The sequence below is a fragment of the Hyla sarda genome, chromosome 3 (genome assembly GCF_029499605.1).
Source record: "Hyla sarda isolate aHylSar1 chromosome 3, aHylSar1.hap1, whole genome shotgun sequence".
NCBI lineage: Eukaryota > Metazoa > Chordata > Amphibia > Anura > Hylidae > Hyla > Hyla sarda.
The window spans coordinates 34,798,047-34,819,664 of record NC_079191.1 but is presented as its reverse complement, the minus strand read 5'-3'; the positions used below and the strand labels follow the sequence as shown (position 1 = coordinate 34,819,664).

Genomic DNA, 21,618 nt, shown 5'->3' with positions numbered 1-21,618 from the left:
GGCATTAAGATGGAGGGGGAGAGGGATAATAGCGGAGGGGGGATGGGGAGTAATAAAGCACAAGGCATTAAAATGTTATGCCTTGTGCTTTATTACTCCCCATCTCCCCTCATCCCCCCCTCCGCCATTATTCCTCTCCCCTTCCATCTTAATCTCTTGCTCCATTTCCCCACCTACATCTTAATCCCCTTGCGCCATTCCCCATTTCTCTGATCCTCTTTTGCCATATCGGATAATAATGGCACAAGGGGATTAATATGGAGGGGGGGGGGGATGTCAAAAGGGGATCAGAGGGAATATAAAAGTCTCCCATTTAGTGTCAGTATTCTTGTTTTTGAGGACATTATACCATTTTATATTGTTAAGGGCTTCTCTGAGTTGATCGAACTTTGCCTTCCTAAAGTTCATTGTAAAGTTATAATGTATTATATTATGATCACTATTTCCTAGGTGTCCTTCTACCTCTATATTAGTTACTATGTCAGGTCTGTTGGTTAATAATATTAAGTCTAGTAGGGCGCCCCCTCTGGTCGGGCCCTGCACCATTTGGGACAGATAATTGTCTTTAGTTATAGTCAGAAACCTGTTCCCTTTCTGAGATTCACAGGTCTCGGTCTCCCAGGTTATAGGCCTCCCGTCTGCTTATTGTACAGGAACAAGGAGAAACCGAACCCAAACCAAAACCCATTACAATATCTGTACCATATCTATATCCTGCAGAATATTGTGCCCAGAGGAATCTACATGAACAAGCCATCTTCTAGTGACGTCTTGTTCTCCCAATCCTGGAGAAATAGACATTTTCCTTCTCATGAAATGATGTCGCCAACACCAGAGTACACCGAGATCAAGAGGGCAAGTTTCCTGCTTTTAGCTTTTCTATGTAGAATTCAGCATCTGAACCATTCAAATGTTATTAAGGAGCTTTTAGTATCAAAGTCACGGAGTTGGGACTTGTTCTTTTCCCACTTCAATGAGAAGAAACATCTTGGTAGTGAATGGGTAATGGACGGAGCAGCATTAATCAGGGCTGTACTCTCTACAAAGGTACTTAAGATCCTTCTATGGGAAGAAGAAACTAATGTGATTGGGGATGAGACTGATCAAAAGCCCACTCCGAGGAGCCACGACATGGAGGAGAAAGCTTCTAAACTAGAGGATCTATAATGGAGAAAGGGGGTTTTCAGAGAAAAATGCTGTGGATTACAATAATATCAAGTACCGAAAGAGTACATAGGCATAACACATTAAAGATGGGATAGATAGATAGATAGATAGATAGATAGATAGATATGAGATAGATAGATAGATAGATAGATATGAGATAGATAGATAGATAGATAGATATGAGATAGATAGATAGATAGATAGATAGATAGATATGAGATAGATAGATAGATAGATATGAGATAGTTATGAGATAGATAGATATGAGATAGATAGATAGATAGATAGATAGATAGATAGATATGAGATAGATATGAGATAGATAGATATGAGATAGATAGATAGATAGATAGATATGAGATAGATAGATAGATAGATAGATATGAGATAGATAGATAGATATGAGATAGATAGATATGAGATAGATAGATAGATATGAGATATATAGATAGATAGATAGATATGAGATAGATAGATATGAGATAGAAATGAGATAGATAGATAGATAGATATGAGATAGATGATAGATAGCTAGATATGAGATAGATAGATATGAGATATATATACCTATAATTTTCCTTGCAGATTGCAGATATTAGCATTTATATAAGATGGAGCCTATATGTTATTGTAGACACCATTTCCGAGGTAATAAGAGCGATGACTGTGAGTCCAGGACAATTTACCAGCTGTCATTCAGGGCCACATAAATCATGGACTTACCTGCACCTATCACCCGCTCTATACGGATATTGGAGACATCAATCTCTTTAGCAAAGTCCCGTACGGCCTGGTTGGGATCCTCATATGTGTGTGGGTGGATATAGGTTCTACTCCCAGGCAGCTTCACTAGCAACACAAAAACATATAGGTTAAAGGAAACCTACACACTCTCCTCCTATACAGGCAGCAGAACACCTGGGCAGTGCCCTTATGTGAATACAATGGGGCGATCAGCACTCTGCAAAATACATAGGTACCGGGTGGGTTCTGACATGACACTTTAACCCTTTATAATTGTCGCATTGTCTTTAATTCGAGTACAATACAGTACATGGCTGGACAAACATATCAACAGAAGACATAGGACGTGTGGACGGAGGGGTCTGTAGGTGTATTGGTTGGGGACATACGAAGACAGATGAAGCCTTGTTTAATGTCCCTGAGGTGTCGGAGCATCCTTCATCCATCCATCTATGGTGCATATCCCCCATGTGCAGGACCCCTGCCCTTATCTAACCACACACCAGCGTCACGATCAGCAAGGAGGAAATAGACTTCATTTAGGCCTCAAATAGTCGCCATGTGCAGATCACGAAATAAAATGGTCACTCTTTGAGAGCAAAACCGGTTCCGCTCCTGAGACTGTTACACAGGCGACGCACAGTATGGCGCTGGAAACGAATTATCTGTCCCAAGCAATTTTCAAAAATAAAATAAAAAATAAAAACTGATGTGCCGGTCCCTTCTAGAAAAGAGATAAGGTTTCCTTTTTCTTCTAAGTGTTACTTTGAGTTTATTTAGAGCAAAAGAGCGTGTAGAAATGTGGGGGAAAAAAGGAAGGAAATGATATCGAGGTTCAAAACGTTCTTAAATTGTATTTCACACCCGAGTCGACATCATTTAGGTACTAATAATTCCATCAAATACTATGAACACCATCACAACACTCAACAAACCGAGGGATGACAATAAAGTGTTACAAACACAACAGATAGCGATACAGTATTGTCGAAGATTTCAGGGGTTAAAAGAATAGGGACAACATTTATATAAGGAGTAACTTAAAGGGGTATTCTGGAGGAAAATGTTTTCAAATCTATTGGTGTCGGAAAGTTCTACAGATTTGTAAATTACTTCTATTTAGAAATCTTAACCCTAACAGTACTTATCAGCTGCTGTATGCTACAGAGGAAGTTGTGTAGTTCTTTCCAGTCTGACCACAGTGCTCTCTGCCGACACCTCCGTCCATATCAGGAACTGTCCAGAGCAGGAGCAAATTCCATTAGCAAACCTCTCCTGCTCTGGACAGTTCCTGACATGGACAGAGATGTCAGCAGAGAGCACTGTGGTCAGACTGGAAAGAACTACACAACTTCCTCTGTAGCATACAGCAGCTGATAAGTACTGTAAGGGTTAACATTTCTAAATAGAAGTACTTTACAAATCTGAAGAACTTTCTCTGGTGTATTCATCAGCTGATAAGTACTGGAAGGATTAAGATTTTTAAATAAAAGTAATTAACAAATCTTTATAACTTTATTCCATTAGTTAATTTATTTAAAAAAAAAAAATCTCTATAGTACCCCTTTAAGGGTAAACATGTAATCTGAACTTCCTGTATCACATTTGGGTCCCAAAAGCTGTAAAGGACCTGAAATATTGAACATACTATCATAGATGGAGGCAGCATGTTACAGAGCGGAGGTCCCAACCCAGTCCTGAAGGCCACCAACAGTCCAAGATTTATTTTTCCCCCCTGTTCTATTCCAACAGAGTAACTCAAAAACACCTGGCGTGTTGGAGGGCATCGAGGACTGGTTTGGGGACCACTGATGTAGAGGAGGAGGAACTGAGAAGATTAAAGGGGTACTCTGCTGCTCAGCGTTTGGAACAAACTGTTCCGAACGCTGGAGCTGGGAGCTCGTGACGTCATAGCCCCGTCCCATCATGACATCACACCCCGCCCCCTCAATGCAAGTCTATGGGAGGGGGCGTGACAGATGTCACACCCCCTCCCATAGACTTGCATTGAGGGGGCGGGGTGTGACGCCAATGAAGGGGCGGAAACTATGACGTCGCGAGCTCCCGGCTCCAGCGTTCGGAACAGTTTCTTCCAAACGCTGAGCAGCAGAGTACCCCTTTAATATATAATTTTGTGAAAAAATTGCGTCTAGAACCTTTATTTATTCATTTAAATCTTTGTAAGCTTAAAGGGGTACTCCGGTGGAAAACTTTATTATTATTATTATTTTTTTTTTAAATCAATCGACTGGTGCCAGAAAGTTAAACAGATTTGTAAATCACTTCTATTAAAACATCTTAATCCTTCCAGTACTTATTAGCTGCTCCTCTGGACAGTTCCTAAAATGGACAGAGATGTCAGCAGAGAGCACTGTGCTCGTGATGTCAGCAGAGAGCACTGTGTTCCAAAAAGAAAATAATTTCCTCTGTAGTATTCAGCAGTCAATAAGTACTGGAAGGATTAAGTTTTTTGAATAGAAGTAATTTACACATCTGTTTAACTTTCTGGCACCAGTTGATTAAAAAAAAAGGTTTTCCACTGGAGTACCCCTTTAAGAGTCCAGTGGGCAGTCCTAATGGGTGATTGATTGACAGTTGAAGTTTCGCAACATCTGGAGGTCCGCAGGTTGGAGACCACTGGTCTATAGCATGATCATTTATTCACTGAATGTAAACAAGGAAGATTATTTTTCATTGCCAGCAAGCAGAGATCTTAAAAATTGTAATTAATAGATAGTTTTTTTTTTATATATATCAATTGGCTCCAGAAAGTTAAACAGATTAGTAAATTACTTTTATTTAAAAAAAATCTTAATCCTTTCAGTACTTTTGAGCTGCTGAAGTTGAGTTGTTCTTTTCTGTCTAAGTGCTCTCTGATGACACGTGTCTCGGGAACCGCCCAGTTTAGATGCACATCCCCATAGCAAACCTCTTCTACCCTGTGCAGTTCCCGAGACAAGCAGAGAGGTCAGCAGAGAGCACTGTTGCCAGACAGAAAACAACAACTCAACTTCAGCAGCTGATAATTATTGAAAGGATTAAGATTTTTTAATAGAAGAAATCTCCCCCATAGGGCCCAATGTAAGATCTGTAACAACCCCCTCTCCACCCCCCAACTATAATGTGGCGTCCATAGTATTCATCCTCTGAGACAGAAACACAGGGGCCTTTTGGACCCCCTTAGGCTCAAGGGCCCAACCTCACCCCTGTACGAACTGTAGCTTTATTAGTGCAAAAATAAAATTGGAAAAAAAAAAATCTTTATTATTAGACCAAATACAATAATAAAACAGATACGTAAATATGGATCGAACAACATAAATAATCCAAGTGCAGGCACGACAATATTCACTCTACAGTGACATCTCTAAGGTGTAGTTTATACGGTAGTATTTGGGTCAGTACTTTGCATCCGTTTTGATTTGAAGGAAAAAATAATAATTTCCCCCTTGAGTGCCCCTTTAAGTCACTAATGGCAAATGACCTATATTAAAACATACAGACAGAATAGTAAGTCTCAGCTTAGTTTTAGGCCTAGTGGCCAGACTGAAAACTGCAAGATTTGAAGATTATTAAAAAAATAAATAAAAATAAAAATTCATAGTAAAATGAAGAATTAAAAAAAAATTAAAAAATTAAAAAAAAAATCACCTAAAATTTTTAAACAATATGTTTCACAGAAAAAAAAAAAAACTTAATTTAAACAGTAGGTAATTTTCTAATGGGACAGATGTGTCAGTCAAACCCTTTTATTGGGGCGGGGGAGTTTTACGTGAAGTTTTTATTTCATTACATTGTTGCTATGTGTCATTCATTCATTTTTTTTTTTTTTTAATTTTATTTCAGAAAATTCAATTTCTACAAAAAAGGCAAAGAAACAGGATTTGGCATTTGTCACCATCACAGGAATAATAATTCCTTATCATCAATTATTCAGAACGGATTAACCTTAAGTGATTTCTAAAGTCTTTGATCATCTTATTTCCTTCCTAATGAATATTCCTCGGCTCCTATGTTTCTGCTCCTTCCTATCTTGTCACAAAGTTTTCACATAAATGTCTTTAAAGTTTCCGCCTCTCACATTTCCATTTCCTTTAGTGAATCTGTCTCCAAATTAGGAAAGAACCTTCTAAAAATGCTTCTGTCATAGGGTAACTATGGTACCTTGCAGCCTGAGAGGCCACCGCACCTGCAGTGGTGACCACATGGTGCCTCCCGGCCAATCAGTATGGGAGGGGGGGGTTCCATATAGGGGTCCTAGACATTCAGGGGTAGCAAAATGGAGCACATCGCTATCGGCAGCTGCTTCATGCTCTTTATCAGTGGTCTCCAAACTGTGTCCCTCCAGATGTTGCAAAACTACAAGTTGTAGCTTTGCAACATCTGGAGGGCCACAGTTTGGCGACCACTGCTCTATATTAAAGGGGTATTCCAGGAAAAAACTTTTTTTTTTATATAAACTGGCTCCAGAAAGTTAAACAGATTTGTAAATTACTTCTATTAAAAAATCTTAATCCTTTCAATAATTATCAGCTGCTGAAGTTGAGTTGTTGTTTTCTGTCTGGCAACAGTGCTCTCTCTGCTGACATCTCTGCTTGTCTCGGGAACTGCACAGAGTAGAATAGGTTTGCTCTGCGCTTTTGCTTCTAAACTGGGCGGTTCCCGAGACAGGTGTCATCAGAGAGCACTTAGACAGAAAAGAACAACTCAACTTCAACAGCTCATAAGTACTGAAAGGATTAAGATTTTTTTTTTATAGAAGTAATTTACAAATCTGTTTAACTTTCTGGAGCCAGTTGATATATAATAAAAAGTTTTTTTCCTGGATAATCCCTTTAAAGGGGCTGCTCTATATTGAAACTTCTCAATCTGACTTGGAGTTATCTCAAGATAAAAAGTTATCCGCTATCCACAGGACAGGTGATTCCTAGATAATCAATGGGGGTCCAATAGCTAGGCCCCCCACTAATCAGGAAAATGGGGGCCATTTACCCCCCTAATGAATGGAGTGGCAGTACACATGCTCGACCACCGCTCCATTCATTATCTATGGGGCTTTAGGACATTGCCAAGCACTGAGCTTGGCTATGTTCAGAAGTCCCATAGACAGTGAATGGAGCGGTGACCAAGCATGCAGGTTGCTGCTCCATTAAATCGGGGATATTTTGGCTCCATTCTCATGATAGTTGGGGGTCTTAGCAGCCAGGCCTTCAACAATCAGTTATCAGCTATCCTGAATCTTGGGATAAGGAGTTTTCCAGTTTCAGCATATATGGATTGATCTGTGTCTAGTGAAAAGTTAAAGGGGTTATCCAGGAAAAAAACTTTTTTTTAATTTTTTTTATATCAACTGGCTCCGGAAAGTTAAACAGATTTGTAAATTACTTTTAATAAAAAAATCTTAATCCTTTCAATAATTATCAGCTGATGAAGTTGAGTTGTTGTTTTCTGTCTGGCAACAGTGCTCTCTGCTGACATCTCTGCTTGTCTCGGGAACTGCACAGGGTAGAAGAGGTTTGCTAGTTCGTACAGGGGTGAGGTTGGGCCCTTGAGCCTAAGGGGGTCCAAAAGGCCCCTGTGTTTCTGTCTCAGAGGATGAATACTATGGATGCCACATTATAGTTGGGGGGTGGAGAGGGGGTTGTTATAGATCTTACATTGGGCCCTATGGGGGAGATTCCGTCTATTAAAAAATCTTAATCCTTTCAATAATTATCAGCTGATGAAGTTGAGTTGTTGTTTTCTGTCTGGCAACAGTGCTCTCTGCTGACATCTCTGCTTGTCTCGGGAACTGCACAGGGTAGAAGAGGTTTGCTAGTTCGTACAGGGGTGAGGTTGGGCCCTTGAGCCTAAGGGGGTCCAAAAGGCCCCTGTGTTTCTGTCTCAGAGGATGAATACTATGGATGCCACATTATAGTTGGGGGGTGGAGAGGGGGTTGTTATAGATCTTACATTGGGCCCTATGGGGGAGATTCCGTCTATTAAAAAATCTTAATCCTTTCAATAATTATCAGCTGCTGAAGTTGAGTTGTTGTTTTCTGTCTGGCAACAGTGCTCTCTGCTGACATCTCTGCTTGTCTCGGGAACTGCACAGGGTAGAAGAGGTTTGCTATGGGGATGTGCTTCTAAACTGGACAGTTCCCAAGACAGGTGTCATCAGAGAGCACTTAGACAGAAAATAACAACTCAACTTCATCAGCTCAAAAGTACTGAAAGGATTTAGATTTTTTAATAAAAGTAACTTACTAATCTGTTTAACTTTCTGGAGCCGATTGATGTATAAAAAAAAATCTATCTATTAATTACAATTTTTAAGATCTCTGCTTGCTGGCAATGAAAAATAATCTTCCTTGTTTACATTCAGTGAATAAATGATCATGTTATAGACCAGTGGTCTCCAACCTGCGGACCTCCAGATGTTGCAAAACTACAACTCCCAGCATGCCCGGACAGCCGTTGGCTGTCCGGGCATGCTGGGAGTTGTAGTTTTGCAACATCTGGAGGTCCACAGGTTGGAGACCACTGCTATAGACATAGACAAACACAGCTCCTTACAAGACATAGGGGGAGATTTGTCAAAACCTGTGTAGAGGAAGAGTGGTGCAGTTGCCCATAGCAACCAATCAGATCGCTGCTTTCATTTTGCAGAGGCCTTGTTAACAATGAAAGAAGCGATCTGATTGGTTGCTATGGGCAACTGCACCACTCTTCCCCATACACAGGGTTTCATAAATCTCCCCCATAGCTCTGAAACATGCGGTGTCAGGGGCCATGTTTTTTTTTTTTCTATAATGTTAGTGTAGGGACTCGCAAGAGACCCGTGACGTGGGTTGCGAGCTCACGTATTTTGTCTAAAATATCAACTTATATCTCATGTTTATCATGTAGTATATATTTTTAGTATATATATTTTCCATGATGTGGTCTGGCCTTGTGATGCTGGGGGGTCCCAGGATCCTAGTGCATTGTGGGATGCATATAAAAGATGCTGGGCAGCCCGCCTGATCGAATAGTATGGGCGTCACTAATAGGTTGTAAGTAGAGATGAGCGAACTTACAGTAAATTTGATTCGTCACGAACTTCTCGGCTCGGCAGTTGATGACTTTTCCTGCATAAATTAGTTCAGCTTTCAGGTGCTCCGGTGGGCTGGAAAAGGTGGATACAGTCCTAGGAGACTCTTTCCTAGGAATGTATCCACCTTTCCCAGCCCACCGGAGCACCTGAAGGCTGAACTAATTTACGCAGGAAAAGTCATCAACTGCCGAGCCGAGAAGTTCGTGACGAATCGAATTTACTGTCAGTTCGCTCATCTCTAGTTGTAAGCCAGCATAGCGCACCACACGTTATCATGTTACTGGCACCCCGTATATGGCCTCATCTGTGTGCAACTATAATACTATAAGGCTAGGTTCACACTACGGAATTTCCGCCCGCAATTCCGCTTTAAAATTGAAGGTAGAAATTCCTCTTACTAAAATGTATAGTGTAGTGAATGGGTTTCCGTTCACAAATTCACACTTCGGAATTTGTGAAGCGGAATTTGTGAACGGAAAATCCACTTGAAAATTTCCGACTGAAGAATGGCGTTGCTCATTCATTCAGGCGGAAATACTCGCGGAACACATTGCAGTCTATTGGAGACTGCAGTGTCCTCGCGGTCCTAGCACCGAATGATTCAGTAGGCGTTGGCCGCACTGGGAATCTCCGGGGCGGAAATTTTCCGCAAGCGGAAATTCAGAAGTGTGAATGGGAGTGCGGAATCCCATAGAAGTCTTTAATTTGAGGTGGAATTCTGCCATGTGAATAGACCCTTAGGCTAGGTTCACACTACGGCATCTCCGGGATGAAAAATTCCACCCGGGGATTCCAAGTGTGGCCAGGACCGAGCAGACACTGCAGTCTCCAATAGACTGCAATGTGTTCCGCGAGTATTTCCACCTGAAGAATAAGCAACGCCATTCTTCAGGCGGAAATTTTCAAGTGGATTTTCTATTCACAAATTCCACTTCACAAATTCCAATGTGTGAACGGAAACCCATTCACTACACTATACATTTTAGCAAGCGGAATTTCCACCTGCAATTTCAAAGCGGAATTGCGGGCGGAAATTCCATAGTGTGAACCTAGCCTTGTAGTAAGCAGCTACCCCTCCCCCCTCATGAATTCTAGGCGTGGGAGTGGTTGTTCATCAGTATTTTGAACCTGTGCGACCTCCCCCATTTAGCAATATGGCTGATCTACGTCATGTTGGGAATAGGTGTCTAACCTGCCCTTGTAACAGTTAGGCTATGTTCACACCTCGGAATGTCCGCACAGAAAATCTCTGCAAATTGTGGGCACCGGCATCTCATAGACGGCAATGCATTCTGTGCGGAATCCACAGACAGAATGGACTTGTTAATTTTTTTTTCCAGACACAGAAATTGGAATTTCTACGCCACATCTGGCACGGAAATTCCACTGTGTGCACAGTGCAGCAGAATCCCATTGAATACAATGGGACTCTGTTGATGGGGAATCTACACACGGAATTTCTGCCTGTGAACATGGCCTAACCAGAAAGTATGGCCTCTTTTCTATGATTTTTTCAAAGGGTCCATGCACACAAGAAAAATTCAGCTAGAAATGTCACACTATACTTAGTGGTGGTGATACAACAATACTGTGTGGAAGCATCCCAGCCCTGCTAATATACTATGCAGCGATGCACAGTCACGTGTGAAAGAGTCCCAGCCATACGAATGTAGTAAGCGGCGCTGCATACTGTAATGTATGAATCACCACTCAATTTACTGCTTCTGGGGCTGAGATACAAGTGAGCAGCCATGTGGCATTAGTGTTATAGTGGTAGACCATGCATCTGCTTTTAACAGAGGGGGGCCCTGCCTTGTTTTGTTCCATTCCTATTTCTATTGGTACATCTGCTGAAAAAATTACCAGCTACGATTTGTTGGAAAAGATAAGATTATGGAGTCACAATGTTACATTTCATATTCACTAAACATCCTTATGGGCACATCCTTACAATGGACAGATTTATCTTCCAATTCTTTTTTTTAGCACTGCAATGGCTCCTCGGATGACCATTGTTAAGAAGAAATTGTGTTTTTTTTTTTACCGTTTGCTTGAGGCTCTTATCTACTACAACAGGATGTATTAGGGTAAGTTAAAGAAAGTAATGCGGTTCTTATAAGTCATATATGAGGTTTAAAGGGGTACTCTGCTGCTCAGAGTTTGGAACAAACTGTTCCGAACGCTGGAGCTGGCACCAGGAGCTCATAACATCATAACCACGCCCCCTCATGACATCACTCCCCGCCCCTCAATGCAAGTCTATGGGAGGGGGCGTGACAGCCGTCACGCCCCCTCCCGTATACTTGCATTGAGGGGGCATGGCATGACATTATGAGGGGCGGGGCTATTACGTCACAAGCTCCCGGCTCCAGCGTTCGGTACAGTTTGTTCCAAATGCTGAGCAGCGGAGTACCCCTTTAAGGAGCATTCACAACAAGAAATACTGGGAAAGAAAGAACCCCAAGGTATTTCTTTACATGACCAAAATTGGTATGGTGGAGATCAAGGCTTTTAATTACACGACCACAGTAGTATGGGGTGTGGTGGACCCCAAGGGTTTCCATTACATGACCACAGTAGGTATGGTGGACCTCTAGGATTTCCATTACATGACCACAGTAGGTATGGGGTTTGGTGGACCCCAAGGGTTTACTTTACATGAACACAATAGGTATGGTGGACCCCTAGGCTTTCCATTACACGACCACAGTAGGTATGGGGTATGTTCGACCCCAAGGGTTTACTTTAAATGACCACAATAGATATGGTGGACCCCTAGGCTTTCCATTACATGACCACAGTAGGTATGGGGTATGTTTGACCCCAGGGGTTTACTTTAAATGACCACAATAGATATGGTGGAGCTTAAGATTTTCCATTACATGACCACAATAGGTATGGTGGACCTCAAGGATTTCCATTACATGACCACAGTAGGTATGGGGTATGGTGGACCCCAAGGGTTTACTTTACATGACCACAATAGGTATGGTGGACCTCAAGGATTTCCATTACATGACCACAGTAGGTATGGGGTATGGTGGACCCCAAGGGTTTACTTTACATGACCACAATAGGTATGGTGGACCTCAAGGATTTCCATTACATGACCACAGTAGGTGTGGGGTATGGTGGACCCCAAGGGTTTACTTTACATGACCACAATAGGTATGGTGGATCCCTAGGCTTTCCATTACACGACCACAGTAGGTATGGGGTATGTTCGACCCCAGGGGTTTACTTTACATGACCACAATATGTATAGAGGACCTTAAGGTTTTTCATTACATGACCACAATAGGTAAGGCGTCCATACACGTAAAGTAGAGCAATAACAGACTACAGCAGTCCCGGCTCTTTGACCTTATAGTTTAATGTCATTCACAATTACTGTACAACATCAGAAACATACAATTCATACAACAATATTTTGTATCCAAATGACTATTGTATAAATGGATCCCAACCAGAATGAGCATCAACATGAAATCGAAGAAAAAAAAAGGACAGGTACAGAAAAAATACATTCATGGTCCCAGTATCCCATATTCTACATTAATATTATATGTATATTCATAGAAATGTTATTACAAATCCATAATGGTCATGGATACATTAGCTATGTACATAGGAAATCTTAGAAATACATATGAAGAATAAAAAATTTTTACATTAAAAAATAATAATAATAATAATGATGAACTGGGAAGATTTTTTTCACAAGCTGGTGACGTACAGTAAACAATTCACTAGTGCGCATATGATTGAACAACAGGGTCATGTTTCGATCACACCTATTTGCTACAATACAGTATCTACAAATGTTGGATGTCAAAAATTCCTAGATTTTAGACACAGTTTATTGAACTTTGTCACGAAAGTCCACAGCACCGCCTGTATCCGTGGTAACGAGAGGAAAAAGATAGGCCTACTGTATTTTATTCGTAAACTCATTTTTTTTCTATAGCTCACGTGTAGCAAGTCCCAAAACGTGGAAGAATTTGACCTAATGCATCATGGAACCTAACACACTGTCCCAACATTACAACTCTACAGCACAACGGAGAGCACTGGCCAAGAGTCCTTACAGTCCTTGAATACAACACCCATTTGTAGTTATGACACCTCCCACCAGGGGGCAGCATACATCTAGAGAGACCAAGTGGAGTCAGTGAAGACCCAGCTCTTACCTCTTCCATGTTGGAAGTGCATCTTGTCTTCATCTGGGTCTTGCTTTGCTTTGATATAACCACAGTGCCTATAAAATACATAAAGATAGAAACATGCATTAACCTCCTTTGCAGTTGTATGGCTTGACGTGTACGTATTAAAGAGGTTTACCCAAAATTTAAACCTATCCCCCAAGCCCCTGAATTGCTGCAGGTTGGAATGTCTCTTCGCTCCCCCTCCCATCCTTGTACCTGCTTGATTGACAGCTGGAGGCCGAGCCCTGTCCTTTAAATCTCACACCTGAGCACAATTTATATGCACAGTACCGGAAAAGATTTGGAAACAGGGCTTGGCTACCAGCTGACTGTAAATCATGCAGGGATGGAAGAGGGAACGAGGAAGCGTTACAGTCCTTAGCACTTCATGGGCTCAACACCTTTGTTTATTCTTTGCAGCATTGAATAAAAGCATTAAAGGGGTACTCTGGTGGAAAACATTTTTTTTAAATCACTGGTGCCAGAAAGTTAAACAGATTTGTAAATTACTTCTATTAAAAAAAATCTTAATCCGGCTGGTATTTATCAGCTGCTGTATGCTCCACAGGAAGTTCTTTTCTTTTTGAATTTCCTTTCTGTTTGACCACAGTGCTCTCTGCTGACACCTCTGTCCATGTCAGGAAATGTCCAGAGCAGAATAGGTTTGCTATGGGGATTTGCTCCTACTCTGGACAGTTCCTGACTTGAACAGAGGTGTCAGCAGAGAGCACTGTGGACAGACAGAAAAATTCAAAAAGAAAATAATTTTCCCTAGTATACAGCAGCTGATAAATACTGGAAGGATTAAGATTTTTTAATAGAAGTAATTTACAAATCTGTTAAACTTTCTGGCACCAGTTGATTTAAAAACAATTTTTTTTTTTCCAGTGGAGTACCCCTGGAAAACTTTTTTTTTTTAAATCAACTGGTGCCAGAAAGTTAAACATGCCCAGGAACTGTTTAGAGCAGCATATGTTTGCTATAGGGATTTTCTCCTGCTCTGGACAGTTCCTAAAATGGACAGCAGAGGTCAGCAGAGAGCACTGTGGTCATGACATCAGAGGAAATGCATTTCTTTTTTTGGATTTCTCTTTAGTTTACAGCCCCTAAAATGTACTGGAAGGATTACATTTTTTAATAGAAGTGATTTACAAATCTGTTTAACTTTCTGGCACCAGTTGATTAAAAAAAAAAGTTTTCCACGGGAGTACCCCTTTAATTCACTCATTTCATTTGTTGCATATGCCTTGTTTTAGATGAATGAAGCCTTGGTCACATGATGCTTCTAGAAGGCTGCAGGAAGAGTCCCTAGTCCAAGCTCCCCTCCCCAGAAGGATGAGACTAAACCAGTCTAGGTCTGGCTTTTGCCAGAATAACATCTCTTAGCTCTACTCCTACAGGAATTACATTTACCCAGGACAAACTGTTACTCCTAGATTTAGTTCTGTCCTCTAACCTGCTCAAGATGAAGCCTGTTATAACCACTGTCCTGTCAGGACTGGTGCAATGATTTGTTGCCCCCCTAGGAAAAAGCTAATTCTGCCGCCCCCTCGACTCAGCCCAATGGCTCCGCCTTTTTACATGCCCCCCCCCCCCTCTTGCTGCAGGGGTGACACATTAACAAACTAACCTCCTTCTCATGTAATCACATTTGTGGTGTCCCGGTACAGACACCTGGTCCTGTCCCTGTCTAAAGTCCCCTCAGCCAGAGTCCCTTCATTCCCACAGGGCTCTCCTGCAGGGCTTACCTCTGATCGTCTCATATAAATTGTATATTGTTTAATATATAAAGATATTATAAATGTATAGAAAATATATATGTATAGGACCTTTCCCAAGTCACGTGATGTACAAGTTGTAATGTATACTTGCTTAAGGACCTTCCAGGGTCATGTGATGTACCCAGAGTTCACTGGGTTCAGGACTTACAGGTTTGCAGACCAATGAGCTTAGTCCAGCCCCTTATTATATAAAGGGCTGTAGCCACTAAATTCTCTTCTCTCTTATCACCTGTACATGAAAGCAAGCACGTGTCAGCAAAAAGCTCAATTCATCTAGGCCAAAGCCTGAAAGAACCAGCAGACACTAAACCGTGAGTTACCAAGCTCAATCTATCAAATCCTGTGTGACTACGACCAGCTAAAATATTATAATTAGCAGCACAGTGGCCTGCATCAAAGCTCATTGCTTCAAAGTCCCAGCAAAACCTGTGAGGAACCTGCATTCCGGTTGCCTCTTAAGAGACTGTTATGTAGAAAGACTGTTGCATAAAATCTTCAAGTAAAGTTCTTCAGTTTATTCATAAAGTCTGCTGTGGACATTCCGTTATTTTCCCTGCCGTTTCTGGGATGGTTGGCAGTAGGATCATTAACACTAAGGAAACCGCACCCTGGCGTCACGACATCTAAGGGTTAATACCACCAGACCTTGCACTTACATCACCGCAACACCCCAGACACCACAACTCTCCTGGTTCACCACACAATACTACTGGGGTGAGCAATTGCTATCAGGACCTGGAGACAGTGTGCAATAACTTTCCTGCAGTGGACAGAGCGGCGCCCCCATCATGAAGGTGCTCCATGCAGCTGCCTGCTTTGCCTATAGGTGGAGCCGGCCCCGTGGCCTGTTTCATTTGCACGTTTCATCATCTGAGACAAAGCCTAGCCAAGTGTGCAGTGATCGTGACACTGTGCGGAGTTTGGAGGGTTTCAACCAAGAGATTTATCAAAACCTTACCAGAGATTGCTAAGTTGCCCCTAGCAACCAATCAGATCGCTTCTTTCATTTTTTAGAGGCCTTTTTAAAAAATGAAAGTAGCAAGCTGATTGGTTGCTATGGGCAACTCAGCAACTTTTCCTTTGATAAATCTCCCCCTTAGTGCTCAAGTTTCCAGCAAATAGACCAGTGGTCTCAAGCTGTGGCCCTTCAGGTGTTGCAAAACTTCAACTCCCAGCATGCCCGGACAGCCGTTGGCTGTCCGGGCATGCTGAGAGTTGAAGTTTTGCAACATCTGGAGGGCCATAGTTTGAGACCACTGAACTAGACGGAGTATCGTAGCGAGAGGAGAATATAAATGAACAAGGGCTCCTCTGCATACTAGGGATCGACTGATTATCGATATGGCCGATATTATCGACCAATAATCACAATTTTGGGCATTATCGGTATTGGCAATTACCTTGGCGATAAGCCGATAATGCCCCGGCCCCCGCACTGCCCCCATCGCACCGCGACGGCCCCCGACTCGCCGCAGCGCGACCGCCCCCCCCGACCCACCGCACCGCGTCGCACCCACCACCGCAACGCCCCCATTGCCTCCCCCATCCCCGGTTTTATAATTACCTGTTCCCGGGGCCCACGCTACTTCTTGCTCCTGCTGCGTCCTGCGTTACGCTGTGCGCAATGACGAGTGACGTGACATGCGCGACGTGACGTCACCGTCAGTGTGCACAGTGACAGTTCAGGAGGACGCCACCGGAGCCAGATGTGGAGTGGACCCCGGGAACAGGTAATTATAAAACCGGGGATGGGGGAGGCAATGGGGCCTGTGCGGTGCGGGGGGGGGGGGGGGCGGTCGCGGTACGGCGGGTCGGGGGGGGCGGACGCGGGTACAGTGCGGCGGCGGTCGCGGTGCGGCGGTGGGGGGAGCGGTGGCAGTGATAGATCTCAGGACCCCCGGACAGGCAGGGGGAGAGAAGCGGGTGGCGGCGGCGGCCTATGGCACCACAAAAGCCACTGCAGTGCATTGATTTAAAGCGCCCGCTTTAAATCAATGATCTGCAGTGGTGTTGCGGGGGGGGATAAATAGCCGATAACTTATACCGGAATATCGGTATAAGTTATCGGCTATCGGCCCTAACCTCCACCGATTATCGGTATCGGCCCTAAAAAACGGATATCGGTCGATCCCTACTGCATACACCAATCTCTTCAGTGACCTACAGTCGGAGTTGGTGCCGTGTGGCTCAACCCATCACAGACGTTTCCTACGTACTCCCTAAAACAATAAGGCGACCTGTGTAGGCCTTTCACAGGACAAGCTATTCATAACTACTGTAAAAGCAACTCTTAAAGGGACAGTGACCAATCATTAATTCATCTGCTCTAAAGAGGGTTACATTCCGTTCTGTGCTGATAAGACTGTATTGTATTTGCAGTTGTACAGAATATTCAGGAACGTTTCCAAGTTGTGTCCACATTATCCAAGTGTCCGGAGTTATCCTTCCTGCACTCCACTCTACAAGGATAACTGATTTGACAAAAAAATTGTTGGGCTCACAGGGGGGCCTTTAAAGGGGAACTCCAGCGGAAACCAGTGGAAACAAATGTTTTTAAATCAACTGGTGCCAGAAAGTTTTGAAAATGTAAAATTCTTCATCCTTCAAGTACTTATCAGCTGCTGTATACTACAGAGGACGTTGTGTAGTTCTTTTCATTCTGACAACAGTGCTCTCTGCTGACACCTCTGTCCGTGTCAGGAACTGTCCAAATTAGAAGCATATCCCCATAGAAAACATCTCCTGCTCTGGACAGTTCCTGACACGGACAGAGGTGTCAGCAGAGAGCACTGTGGTCAGACTGGAAAGAACTTAACAAATTTATCTGTAGTATACAACAGCTGATAAGTACTGGAAAGGTTAAGATTTTTAAATAGAAGTAATTTACAAATCTGTTTAACTTTTTGGCACCAGTTGATTTGAAAACATATTTTTTCCCCACTGGAGTTCCCCTTCAAGATAGTTACAGCCCCCTACCACGTGACATCAATATCATTACTACTATCTACCTTTTAAAGAGACTACTCCTGTCATCCACAAGGATCCTGCACTAGTAGTAACACTTTAGTGATGAGCAGCATAGGCCATATTCGCATTTGCAATATTTAGTGAATATATGGAAGAATATTCGTCCTATATTCGCAAAATTCGCATATTCTATATATTCGTGGTTATTTTCGCTTTGTGTAAATGCGCATGCGGAACTGCATCATATGACATTCGTATTAAAATGTGACTATAACTATTCTACCTCTCCATCTATATTATCTATCTATCTATCTCATATCTATCTATCTATCTCTCTCATATCCATCTATATTATCTATCTATCTATCTCACATCTATCTATCTATCTATCTATCTCATATCATCTATCTATCAATCTCATATCTATCTCAGATCTATCTATCTATCTATCTATCTCATATCTATTATCTATCTATCTATCTATCTATCTCATATCTATCTATCTCTTATCTATCCATCTATCTCATATCTATCTATCTATCCTATATACCTCATATCTACCTATCTAGCTATCTCATATCTATCTATCTCCTATCTATCTATCTATCTATCTATCTATCTCTTATCTATCTATCTCATATCTATCTATCCTATCTATCTCATATCTATCTATCTCATATCCATCTATCTATTTCATATCTATCTATCTCCTATCTATCTCTTATCTATCTATCTCATATCTATCTCATATCTATCTATCTATCTATCTATCTATCTCATATCTATCTATCTATCTATCATCTATCTCATATCTATCTATCTCATATCCATCTATCTATCTATCTATCTATCCCTTATCTATCTATCTATCTATCTCATATCTATCTATCTATCTATCTATCTATCTCCTAATATTCTTGGTCTATACAGAAGTGATAATGGTTCTATGACATTTGTCATTTTGAATATTGTCCTGTCATATTCGCGACTATCCTCACTATCTATCTACCTATCTAATTTTAATGCCGATTTTGGCTCTCCAGTCTACTAAGTAGACATAGATATAGGAGTCTTCTTTACACCACAAGCTGGATGCAGGAAGGGATGAGATCATTGTGATGTGTTCTGTGGGTAAAGAAAAATATGAATATTCGTAACTGCGAATATATAGCGATATATTTGCCATATTTACGAATATGCTAAATTTGCGATAAATATTCGCATTTCGAATATTCGCGCTCAACACTACTAGTCTTGAGAACTGATGCAGCTCCTCGTGGCAGGAAATCATGCGGACATTATTACTTATACATGCGAGTTGGGAGTTTTTGGTCAATCTCATGAGTATAAATAACGTCCATTAAAGTTCCATAACCGTGAGTCACCAGGTCGACGCTTTGGCGAGACCAGTCCATGAGATTCTAACGCGTAACACATTTCTAAACCTTTTTCAGTATCTCCCAGTTGCCCCATTAAAACCAGTAAAAATTATAAAAACAAAGACTTTACGCAGCATGTGCTTTAAGAGTGGGGCCTCCGGAAAGTGCGTCCTTATTGTCCCCAGATGCCACTAACCGTTGCGACACGTAGAGTAATACACGGCCTACAATTTTACACCACAGATCGGATTACTCCTAAATGGATAGTCTATAGCTGATAAGGTGATAGCAATAAAATAGAGGCCGCTTTCCCCGGGGGATAGTGTTAACATGCTGGATTTACACAGTGCTAAATCTTTCTACGGCCCCTCTGTGAGACATGTCAAGAGCTGCAGAAATCTCTTCCCTCCGCACACGGGTCGGGCTAATTGTTTCTGAAATCTACACCTCTCCGAAGCCCCATGTAATGGAGGATCATTCCGGAGCGTTCTCAGCCCCTTCCTAAATTATTCATCCGGAGCCCATATCTCACAACCCCCCGTGTTGGAACGTGAACATTTCAGCTGCGAATCAATTGCCCATTAATCTCATATATTCTACTCTACTTTTCCTGCCATCAATTCTTCCCGTTGCGCTAAGCGCTCTCTTTTTCTGTGCCATTTTTCTTCACCGGTGCCTGAACACACAGTATGTATAATCAGAGCCAACATTGGGGGGGTGTGACCTTGCTGAGGGGTGCACCATACAGGACCTGACACCCAAGATTTGTAGCCACCATTCATTTTAATTGTTGTTCTTTTTACATTGATGTAGGAGGTTCTGTCGCCTGGCCCTATCAGGGGGTCATACAGGGTGCTCCTGGTAAAGCTTTAAGGGGTACTCCACTGCTCAGCGTTTGGAACAAACTGTTCCGAACGCTGGAGCCGGCGCCGGGAGCTTGTGACGTCCCAGCCCCGCCCCCTCATGATATCACACCCCGTCCCCTCAATGCAAGTCTATGGGAGGGGGCGTGACTTCTTGTACTTATTAGCTGCTGAATACTACAGCGGGAATTCTTTTCTTTTTGAAACACAGAGCTGTTCTGCTGACATCACGAGCACAGTGCTCTCTGCTGACATCTCTGTCCATTTTGGGAACTGTCCAGAGCAGCACATGTTTCCTATGGGGATTTTCTTCTACTCTGGACAGTTCCTAAAATGCACAGAGATGTCAGCAGAGAGCACTGTGCTCGTGATGTCAGCAGACAGCTCTGTGTTTCAAACGGAAAAGAATTTCCACTGTAGTATTCAGCAGCTAATAAGTACAGGAAGGATTAAGATTTTTTAATAGAAGTCATTTACAAATCTGTTTAACTTTCTGGAACCAGTTGATTTAAAAAAAAAAAAAAAAAAAAAAGTTTTTCACCGGAGTACCCCTTTTAACCACCTGCTTTCCCCTGTACTTTGTATGTGCTGGTGAGGACCGGAGAAGCTGTACAGGATTATAATAGTGAATCTGTTTAATATGAGGGTACTCAAATAACAGTTTAATCTCAGAGCCAAGTAGTATACAGAGTTACAATGTCGGAAGAAGCCAAGATAGAAAATCGCTTTAAAAGAAATATGCATCTTTATGATTCTACTTTTTGACATGATTTGGAGACATATCAGAGAAAGCATCAGCAGGGGGTGAAGGTGTTTTGTGCATGTCCAATTTTTATTAAAGTTATTTAAGATCCAAGGGGAGCCCAGTGAGACCCGTCAGAGTGCCCCCAGGATCCCAGCTCCTAAACCTAAGGTCAGGTTCACAGATCAGAATGTCCGCAAGGGAAATCTCTGTGCGGACATTCTGCAGACGCCGACATGACATGCCAGAGCTAGGACCACACAGGAATAAGACATCTCATAGACGGCAATGCATTCCATGCGGAATTCCAATGTGTGCACAGCGCAGCGGAATCCCATTGAATTCCGCACGGAAATTGTGTTTGTGTTTCATTCAGAGACCAATTTTACCATTATGCCATCCAATACGTACATAATATGCAGCATATCATAGAGCGTTTCACTGAAATTTGCAAAAATATATATTCCCGGTATTTTTCGCCGTATAAGACGCACTTTTTCTTCCCCAAAACTGGGAGGGAAAAGTTGGTGCGTCTTATACGGCGAATACCTGCGGCCATCAATGGCCGGGACCCGCGGCTAATACAGGAAATCACTGGTGATGTCCTTTATTAACCCTTCAGACGCGGCGATCAAAGCTGACCGCCGCCTCTGAAGCGAAAATAACACTAACCGGCTGTTCGGTCAGGTTGTTCG

General features: G+C 42.3%; 1 protein-coding gene across 3 annotated transcripts in view; it reads right to left on the bottom strand.

The window, feature by feature from the left end:
* The window catches only part of LOC130361268 (ephrin type-A receptor 3-like), a 319,464-nt gene that overhangs the window by 67,557 nt on the left and 230,289 nt on the right, over positions 1–21,618 (bottom strand). For all 3 annotated transcript variants that reach the window (XM_056564047.1, XM_056564048.1, XM_056564049.1), the window contains 2 exons: positions 13,177–13,244; positions 1,891–2,016 (listed from right to left, as the gene is read on the bottom strand). In XM_056564047.1, coding sequence (XP_056420022.1) covers positions 1,891–2,016; positions 13,177–13,244 — 194 coding nt within the window. The remainder of the gene's footprint in view (positions 1–1,890; positions 2,017–13,176; positions 13,245–21,618) is intronic.